This window comes from Pan troglodytes, chromosome X (genome assembly GCF_028858775.2).
Source record: "Pan troglodytes isolate AG18354 chromosome X, NHGRI_mPanTro3-v2.0_pri, whole genome shotgun sequence".
NCBI classification, from domain to species: domain Eukaryota; kingdom Metazoa; phylum Chordata; class Mammalia; order Primates; family Hominidae; genus Pan; species Pan troglodytes.
In genome coordinates this window covers 14,812,529-14,823,016 of record NC_072421.2, presented here as the reverse complement: position 1 = coordinate 14,823,016, position 10,488 = coordinate 14,812,529, and the positions used below count along the sequence as shown (strand labels likewise).

Below are 10,488 nucleotides of genomic sequence, written 5' to 3'. Positions count from 1 at the left end.
CTTCTTACTTTACTTCAAATGTAGCTCTTGTAGGGCCACCATGTTTTTATATCACCCTGTCCCCAAGGCTAGATTGGTTCAAAAGTGAGCACTGTATTCAAGCCAGGCCAATACAAGTTCTTCTTTCCTCATGACTTTCCTAACTGGCACTGAGTACAAAGCTTCCAATTTGGTGGTGAAACCTGCAGGATGTGATACTTAAGAGTAATTGACAACCATGTTCCCTGGCTCATGGAGGAAGCTAGTATTTTGGGGAAAAGGTAAAGACAACAGGCAGAGAAAAGGTCAAAAAATAATTTAAATAGGGTTTGTCATGGACACTCTCAGCATCCCACCATGAGCCCTCTGATAATCCCTTTAATCATCCTGCGTACTCCTTCCCCAGCTTCTGTGTGCTTTGTCTCTAATGGTCCATACCTGTGATTCTTTTAGGATGTCATCTTTGGGGCTACTAGAGCTCTTTGCCCTGATAGGTGGAGAGAGAAGTGCTTGGGGGTTATGTTTCCCCAGGTGAGAGTGGGGTTTAACTAACTGGTGCAGGTGTATGAAAACCAAACTCCCTTGCCTCTGGTTGGAGCAAACTCTGAGTTATAATTTACACTTCAGAACTCCCTTGTAGGATTTGGTTGACGCGCTGAGACTTGGCTTGGAACAGCCTCTTGCTTGGCTTCGTACCCTTTTCTGTCATGCTTCTCATGCTCCCTTACTTGTTTCTCTAAGGAGCACTAAAAACACAAACTTAGATGCTCTTCAAGCAAGTTTCTGTCCTTAATAATCCCTGGGACCCTTCAGTACACCTCAGAAGTTTGGTTACTAAGATTCCCAGTGCCATGTCTTTAATTTTTTAAAAATGTTTTCAATTCAAGAATTGGTTTATTTGTGCTAGTCTTTAGTAATCTTCATAGCCACATTTTTATTTCATCAACAGTCATCTCAGACACACCTTCTAACAAGACTGACTTAAAATATTACGACAGGAAACTATGCCTTCAGGAGCATGTTTATTGTGTTTGAGATGATACATCCGGTGCTCTCTGAGCTACAAAGGGTAAAAGGAAATCCTCTCATTACAAACTGACAAAGGTAAAAGGTAAAACATTTTTCACAACAGCATGAACCACATACTCAGAAATTGATCTGGGTTTAATACAAATGACATAATTCCTAGTCATCTACAGCTACTTTTATAAGTTCATACAGATAATGCATTAGGCTAAAACGCACTATAATATTTGGTAGACTTCAGGACCAGTATCCTTAGTACATCACAAAATACATTTTGATATCCCAAAGAAGCAAGACTTGCAAGTAGGCGTTTTCAACATAACTAATCTACAGCTACAAAGTTCTACTCTTGATAGCATTTACCTTTTTGGGGAGTCTCCCAGGCTCCAAAGGATAAAAGCAGAGTAGAATCAGTATAACATATACACAGAAGTCTGTATTGTAAAGACTATAAAGATTTGCAGCACAGTGAGAAGATGCCTTCTGCTCCTTCACACTGCATACAAATTATGTGAATTATGTTGCGTATCTCTTGGTCCTCTGTCTGGCTATCCTGTCGTGTTCTGCTCTGTTGGTCAAATACTGAGTGGCTATGCTTCCAACCAGAGGATCCACAGGGTTGCAGTCCATTAAAAGGGAACAAATAGACAGCAAAACCTTTGAAATAGTCAAAGCGGGACTCCAGTTGTCTTTAAGGATGTCCAGACAGATGACTCCCTGACTGTTGATGTTGCAGTGATAGATTCTGGTGCGGAAAGTAACCTTTGGTGGCTTAAATGGATAATCTGATGAAAATGTGATATCCAGAAAAAACACACCACCTTCATATACAGAACCCAGTGGACCAAGTATAGTTGATCTCCATTCACAAATGTTATCTCCTTTAGGCCCAGCACTGCAATTAGCAGGAGGATCAAGGGTTATTTCAGCTAGCTCCTTCTGAATTCTTTTAGCACTAGTGGATAACTTAGCAGTGGTTTTGCTAGAGAGTTTGGTGTTTTTCTTCTGCTGGGTGGCAGAAGGTTTTCTTTCCTCTTGTTCTTCAGGCTCTGGAGCGGCTGGGTCTCGCTGGTCCGCATCTGAACTGCCACTGCTGGTGCTGGGGCTCTCATCATCGGACCTTTGCCTATCACTGGACATCTTGGTGAAGCTAACTCTTGGAAAACTCGGCCGGCCACCCGCCCGGCCCGCTCGCGCGCCGCTACGGTGTGAGGGAGGGAGAGAGAAAAAAACCCTTCCTTAAGGAAATGGAGGCAGCTGTTGGGGGAGGGGAGGGGGGAGAGACAAAAAGAAGCTGAGGAGGCTCTGGCCGGGGAGTGTGGAACATTGAAAGTCGGAGGGGGTTGTGCAGTGCCTGGCTCCGGCCGGAGGCGCCTTCGGAAAAAAGGGGGTGGGGTGGGAGCTCGGCTGAGCGAAGGCGCTAGCTCCGGGCGAGGCGGAGGGTACGCGGGAGACCCCCGCGCGCTGCAGCCTCCCGCCACCGCCGCCGCCGTCCGGTTCGGCTCCCATTTCTTTTAATTTTGAATTGTAAAATGACAAATTATAGTTGTATATATTTATGGGGTACAAAATGATATTATGATTTCTGAATACAATGTGGAATTTTTGAATCAAGCTAATTAATATATTCATCACCTCAAATATGAATCATATTTTGTGGTAAGAACATATGAAATGTACTCTCATTTCAATCCCGTTTCCTCTTCATAAACAAGTTCAAGTAGGGGTTCTGTCATTTTCAACCAAAAGACATCTGACTAATTCAATAACTGAGACACCAAGTTCAGTGGAATATGATGTGATTCAAAATGGTTATTTTGCTAGATATGTTAATATTAACAGAACATTTGTAGGCTCAACTAAATAAATGGTTTGGCTGGTCTTTATTTTTGAGAGTTGATTACTGAACCCTATGAAAATGATCAAATCAATTTGTACATCTAGATATAGATACATTTACCACTTAACTGCCTTTGAGACAGCACAGTACAGAAAAGTTGGCTCTATTGATCCATGCAGTTTTACAAAAACTACTGTAGCAAAATACTGAGCAGGATATTAATAACATTTCCAATCTTATGATTATAGACAACATGTGATTTGCAATGAATTTCAAAGGCCCGAGAGAAGTTTACTGATGCTAATTATAAGAAACATTTTGACAGCCACCATCTGGTGCAATGCTTAAGTGAATATAAGCTGCTAAAAATGAGTTTAATATGATAACCAGTTTATTGGGCAGGTTACAGAAATATCTCTTTACAAATTATTCAACAGGGATTGAGATCATTTGCTCTTACTTTTCTAATATTTCCCTCCCAGTTTGAAAGGAGAAAGCACAACCACCAAAGACCCAGCCTCAATGAGTTATAGAGTTGGGACTAATTGGTGCCTGATTAAAGCTATTCAGCCATGACCATGTTGTAAAGTAGAAGCAAAAATGGGACCCTGGCAGAAAAGCCCATAATTACTATGACAAAGAAAGAGCAATCTCAGTGCTAAATTAAAAATGGAATTGTTTTACATTTTCTTGAGAAAGGAGGTTCCATAAGACTGCCTTTGACTCATAAATAATATGAAATTATTAATTATTAAATTTAATATTGGAAAAAGAGGCTTGTGCATCATTCACACATAATCATTAACCATTCATTAATCTACTAACTTCAAAATAATTAACTGACAGCATAGACACAATGCCAATTCACAAACTCAAGCTACACGTTACTGACTTTCAGGCATGCAGACTCTAATTTCCGTAATATTTCTAACAAGAATTGGGGAGGGAGGTGAGTGTGGTCATCTTCCTAATGTGTTTGACTCAGAAATAGCCCTCCCAGGAAAGCAGATTTAAGTTATTAGGCCAATGCCCTATATATGTTTCATTTGCAAATGAAGTACCTTCATGTAAAGATTTCTTTCAGTTCTTCAGGTTGTTTTTCACAAGGATTTCACAAGGAAGGAAAGCACATTCGATGTTACTAATGCATTTCAGCTATTCGAATTGTGCTTCTATTTATGATCTGGGCTGCTACTTATTCATTCATTCCCTAAATCAACATTTAGTCACCCGTATCTTGCAGGCACTGGAGATGCCATAATCACTAAGACAGGGCTCCCCTCATGAAGTTCACAGGCCAGCAATGGAGATAGACAGTACATAACAATCACCAATATGATGTGGTCAATGCTAAAATAGAAATATATGTCTAATCTTAGAACACCTTGGTTGGAAAAAAAGGGGGGAAGAGATGGTAGGTGAAACAAAAGGCATCTAGGAGGGGAAAGATTAACAGACTGAGAAACTCTAAGTAGGTGTTTACTGGAGACTGATAAATATACAGACCCTGTGCATCTGGCTAGTCAGCACATGGAGAGCAGAACAGGACCAGCACATTTGCAAGGGAAATTAAATTTGTTTTTGTGCTCCCATGATGTATCCCAGTAGAAGAGCTTATTCATTAGGAAAGTTCTCCTGACCCAGTGGAGAACATGGAATGCATTCAGGGAAACAGAGAGGAAGCTCCATTCTGATGCTGGTTGGCAGTATGGTGGCGGGGCAGGGAGGAGATAATTTGCATACCTTTGTGGTACTTGGGCATTTGGGCTACAGTCCATATATATTATATAAAGTCATAAAGGTAGTCTAAGTCTGGACTGATTAAGTAGCTAGACAGAGCAGACGTCAGAATTTTCAGAATCTGTAAATGGATGGGACAAGGAAAGGAAAGAGGCACATCTCAACATATCCAAAAGAATGAAATTATTTTGAAGAGTTGTAAAATCAAGACAGAAACAATTACCCTCAGAAGCTCAAAAGTGCTACCTACTCTTCCATGTTTATACTATAAATTCCTTACGTCTAAAAACTTCTTCAAATTTCATCTAAGAGTTATTAGGGGTCTCCTATATGAACTTACTGGCAAACCTTTCAATTATAGCCTTGGTTTTCAGAAGAGCATGCTAGAACATACTGGAAGTCACAGGATAAAACTGGCATATTCTCTTAACAATGTCAATTTCACATTATTAAAAATCTTCTAAGATATTTCTGTAATAAAACTGTCATGAATATAATGTGGATTTGCATGTAGAATTCATTTAAAAGCTTATGGTGAAACAGAAGTCTTCAAAAAAGATTTGAACTTTCTATAGGTACACTTACACTTTCTCTGCCATTAGGGGAACATTAATGAAGAAATTTGAGAGGCATTTCCTTATTTAATTCTAACAAATGTGTGATGTTCCCTACTTCACACTTGAGGAGATTGAGGCTTACAGAAGTTATTAATTTACCCCAAATTATACAGCTCCCTTAATTAGAAATTTTCCATGGATGTTTAAATTTCAGCCTGAACAGACAAGCAAGGTAAAGGCCAATCTTAACTTCTCAGGGTATATTATTATATATTAGCACTGACATTTCAAACTGTCATTTTTCCCACTGTTTTTGTCTAAAACAATTTTTAAAACCTTAAAAATCTAAGTGTTCCATATGTACTAAGAACCGGAAACTTTCAAAGCTCCTTGTATCGAACAATTTATGTGTTTAAGATTTGTCCTACCCTTTGAGTTGTCTTTGGAAAAGCAGTGCTTAACTGCTGCCAAAGGGATACCAACTTTTCATGCATCAATTTTACTTGCTCAGGAAGGTTAAGTGATGATCCCAAGCACGCACTACTGGCATAGGTCCATCTAATTTAAGAAAGGCTTAGGGAGTGATTGGCATAACAAGGCAAACCCTCCAAGGAGCTATGGGACACAGATGGAACCTGAGATATAAGTATTAGCTATAAAAGAACTTACCATTTCAAGACCCAAGTCTTTTTCATCTTTGTAACCCAGACACAAGGCAACACCATTGACGTGAAACATTATTATTTTTCAGCAACAGCTCTACAGTTGCTGAGGAATGTATGCAGGATACTGTCTTTTGGCATTCAGTATCTTTATCGACCCACAGTACCTAAAAGACTGGAAATCTAAAAGCTACATTTACCAAACTCCCTTGACACTACAATTCCAGATGTGATATAGGTTCTGCCAACTACATACACTCACAGGCGATATGAAAAGCAGGAGGGAGTTAGAGGCCATTGTCTTCTATGGTCCTTTGGGCATAAAAGTCTGGCCCAACAGGATGATGCTGCATGGATTTCACAATCCCTGTAGTAGTTGCCTGGTCTCTGCATGACAGTCAAATTGGTAGATGACCTTGAAGTCAGCCTAAAGGAGGCCTCTTATTTTGATATCTCAAATTTTTCCAATAGTTTGCTAAATAACTAATTATCTGCATTACATTTCTTTCTGCTTGAGATACCCAGAGAGATTTATTCCAGGGAACCTGATGAAAATCAGGTCTATAGTACCACCGTGAGTTATTGCTAGTAAAAACGATGCTTAGAAGGCCAAACACAGGAATCTGAAAGTTGTGGAAGTAGATGGGTATTTCCTTCTCATTTTTTGTTGTTTTGTTTAGCTAAGGATTGTGTGTTAATGCCTGCAGGGCTTGTAGTAGGATGGTTGTAAAATGGTTTAGAATGCTGCTCTCTTCAAGGGCTTAGCTGACCTTGGCATCCCGTGAACCCTGAGCAAAATTTAGTAACCTTCACTAGGAAATCCTGTAACCAGAAGTGACACTTTATGCTAATGAGCTTCTCTTTCCAGTGTTGGATTTTTCCCATTGTCACAATATAAGAATCTGTTTGTCTTCTAGAGGTGATTACTTACAACAGTGATTTTATTCAGTTGTATCTCAGATCAAATTCTCAACTCTCATGGTACATTAGTGGGTTCTTTAAAAAAATGATATGCAGGGCCTTACCTCCAGAGGTATAATACAATTGGTTTTGGTGGAATCCAGGCGTCAGCATTTTTTAAACTTTTCCAAAAATGTAGCCAGGGCTGAGAACAACTGAACTGGGCCAAACTGTAACACTGAAGGTGAGCATAACTCATGGAACACTTGCATAGTAAATAGATAAAGCCAATATAAAGGCATGCAAAATGCTCCAGTGATAAATACCCATACAAGTTTAAAGAAGAAGGACTGCAATGAGGCCTGAAGTTGTCCAGAAAGGGGTGATCAGGAAGGAGTAACTAGGGCTGAACTCTGAACAGTGAATGAAATTTGCACAAGTGAAAAAGAGTGAAGGGGTAATCCAGGTAGCAGAAACTGCAAGGATAAAGGAAGAAAGCAGGTGTGAGCATGTTATGCAATGTGGACAGTTGAGAGTCAACCAGGCAAGAGGAGGAAGGTAAGAAAGTACAAATTTGGACAAGGTAAAGTGGAGTCAGATTACAGAAGACCTCAGAAGCCAGGCAAAGGAGCCTATGCTGGTAACATTAGGCAATTGGAGGGTCAGTGAAAGGGATGTCCTTGGTTTTCTGTCATGACAGATGGTGCCATCTTTGGCAAAGTAAGATTGCTGAAATCAAAAAGTATTTGAGCTTGATAGTGATAGCTTAGCTCTGAACATAGCAAGTTTCTTAGAATGGGGAAAGATGTTAATATAACTTGGAGTTTAAGCAGCATCAAAATAGTATATCAGCTGTTACTGAGCTGATACTGATTGCTTCAAAATCCTCTATAGCTTTATGGTTACCTTTTACTTGTGGAAGGAAACCAGGGAACAGTAAAAATATGTTGGGGAAGCTTAGTCTTTCCTCATCATAAAACTTCATATTAGTCTAGTTGACATGTGTTGAGGACACTCTCAGTGCTCCACCCAGATACCTTCTGATCCCTTTTGCCATTTCAGTGGATACTTTCTCTGGTTTCTGTGTGCCTTTGTTTCTAACACCTGTACCTCTGGCTCTCTTTAGAGGATGCCCCACAGGCAACTGGATTTGCATCCCCACAGGCAACTGTGAAGAGCCAGAAACATCTAGGATTGATGTTACCCACCAACTGCCCTGCTCCCTGACAGGCCTGCAAAATGGTTGATAGGATGCTGGAGTATGAAAGCCTACCTCCTTTCCTCCAAGTTGAGGCAAAATCTGGAACATAATTTACACTCCAGGGCTCTCCTGCAGGATCAGACTGAAGCTAACTTTCAGGAAGTTTTGTTAAGATTGCAAGCTTGTGTAGCATCCTCTCCTCCTCTTCCTTTCTTCTCCCATTTCCCTGTTAATCACCCCCAGAAACACTTCCTTTTATCATGTGTACAGGAATCCTTGTTTGAGGGTCTCTTCCAGAGAACCCAAACTAGAACAGCTTGCTCTGATGAACAAATTGCTCTTACATGCACCACGTTTACTGTCACTTGTGGATTTTTATTGTTCACTCTCCCATGGGATTTTTTTTTTTTTTTTGAGACAGTTTCACTCTGTTGCCCAGGCTGGAGCACAGTGGCATAATCATAACTCACTGCAGCCTCAACCTCGCAGGCTCAAGTGATCCTCCCATCTCAGCCTCCTGAGTAGCTGGGGCCACAGGTATGTGCTACCATGCTCAGATAATTTTTAAAATTTTGGTAGAGGTGGGGTCTCCCTATGTTGCCCGGGATGAGATTTTTTAATGTATGGGGTTTTTTATAGCAAGTACCAGGATGAAGCCGAAAATCTGACTTGGGAGTTTTTCCAACAAGTCAAGACAATTACTTTCCATTTATACCAAATCTGAGGTTATTAAAGATCTCACCAAGTTGAAGCCCTATATCTGATATTATTAGACGCAGAAAGGATTATTTTTAAAGAATTACTGTTTAGCAAAGACTTCTCCATTCATACCATTCCTGGTTTTAGTACAAATGATTTGTCTTATGCTTCAGAACCAAAATGCATTCTATAAAAGCTCATAATTTTGACAACAGTTGTCTATTGGTAGAACAATCTTTATTTTTTTTCAGATTCAAGTAATCCATCACCCAGTTTTTTTTCACTTCCTTATTGTGGTAAAATATGCATAACAAAATGTATCATCTTAACCATTTTCAAGTGTACAGTTCATTGGTATTATGTATATTCATATTGTTATACAACCATCACCAGCAATCCATCTGCATAACTTTTTTATCTTGCAAAACTGAAACTCTATACCCATTAAACAATAACTTCCCACTACCCCCTTCCCACCAGCCTCTGGCAACCACCATTCTGCCTTCTGTCTCTATGATTTTGACTACTCTAAGGACCCCATATTAATGGAATCATACAGTATTTGTCTTTTTGGAACTTGCTTATTTAATCTAGCATAATGTCCTCAAAGTTCACCCATGTTGTAGTATATGTCAGAATTTCCTTCCTTGATAAGGCTGATGCATAAGGAGGAACTTACTTCTGCCATTTTGCTATTTGATTTCTATGTGCCTTATAGCTTTTTTATTTCCCACTTCCTGCATTACTAGCTTTCATGTTTAGTTAATTTTTGAGTTTAAATATTTCAATAGCTTTCTCATTTCCTTTTGTATATTTTCTATTTTCTTTGTAGTTTTCATGAAGATTACATTTAAAATCCTTAAGTAATACACTATAATTTGAATTTATACCAGGTTAACTTCAATAACACACAAAAATGCTGCTTCTTTACATCTCAATCCCCACTCCTTTCAGTTATTGACATCACAAAATTACATCTTTATACATTGTGTGTCCAAAAACATAAACTAATACTTTTTTAATACATTGACCTTTTAAATTATATAGAAAACAAAATATGGAGTTATAAACCAAAGTTATAATTATTCTATCTTTTAAATTAATTATTGCTTCTGAATGTATTACTCCCTTAAATCATGTAGGAAATAATAAGCAGGGTTACAAACCACATTTACAATAATCTAGCTTTCATAATTGCCCATGTATTTACCTTTACTGAGATCATTATTTCTTCAGACAGCTTCAAGTTGCTGTCTGGTGTTCTTTCATTTCAACCTGAAGGATACCCCTTAGCATTTTTTCCAGGGAAAGTCTAGTGGTAACAAACTCCCTCAGCTTTTGTTTATCTGGGAATATCTTAATTTCTCTTTTAATCTTGAAGGACAGTTTGGCTGCATATGGAATTCTTAGTTGGAAGGTTTTTCTTTTCGCACTTTGAATATATCACCTGGTTGCTTTCTAGCCTCCAAAGTTTCTGATGAGAAATCTGCTGATAATTTTATTGAGGATCACTTGTATATGATGAGTCACTTCTCTCTTGCTGTTTTCAAGATTCTCTCTTTGTATTTGATTTTTGACAGTTTGATTATAATGTGTTTTGGTGTGGGTCTCTGAATTCATTCTACTTGGAGTTTGTTGAGCTTCTTGGATGTTTATGTTAATATTTTTCATCAAATTTAAGGAGTTTTCAGACAATAATTACTTAAATATTCTCTCTGCCTCTTTCTCTCTTCTTTTGAAACTGAAAATATGCATGTTGGTCCACTTGATAGTGTACCACAGGTCACTTACACTCTGTTCAATTTGCTTCAATCTTTTTTCTGTTTCTGAGGCTCAATAATTTCTATTGTTCTATCTTCAAGTTCATTTATTCTTTCTTCTGCC

The 10,488-nt window shown here is 38.8% G+C and overlaps 1 protein-coding gene across 1 annotated transcript; it reads right to left on the bottom strand.

Annotated features, from left to right (window-relative positions):
* Positions 1–982: 982 nt before the first annotated feature.
* LOC100608654 (ubiquitin-conjugating enzyme E2 E3-like) lies at positions 983–2,198 on the bottom strand. Its single transcript, XM_054677017.2, has one exon. The coding sequence runs from the start codon at positions 2,143–2,145 to the stop codon at positions 1,522–1,524; it is 624 nt and encodes a 207-aa protein (XP_054532992.1). The 5' UTR covers positions 2,146–2,198; the 3' UTR covers positions 983–1,521.
* Between the last annotated feature and the right edge of the window lie 8,290 nt (positions 2,199–10,488).

Bases quoted from the DNA above. Each gene is read 5' to 3' on its own strand.
- LOC100608654 (XM_054677017.2), bottom strand. From the start codon at position 2,145: ATGTCCAGTGATAGGCAAAGGTCCGATGATGAGAGCCCCAGCACCAGC.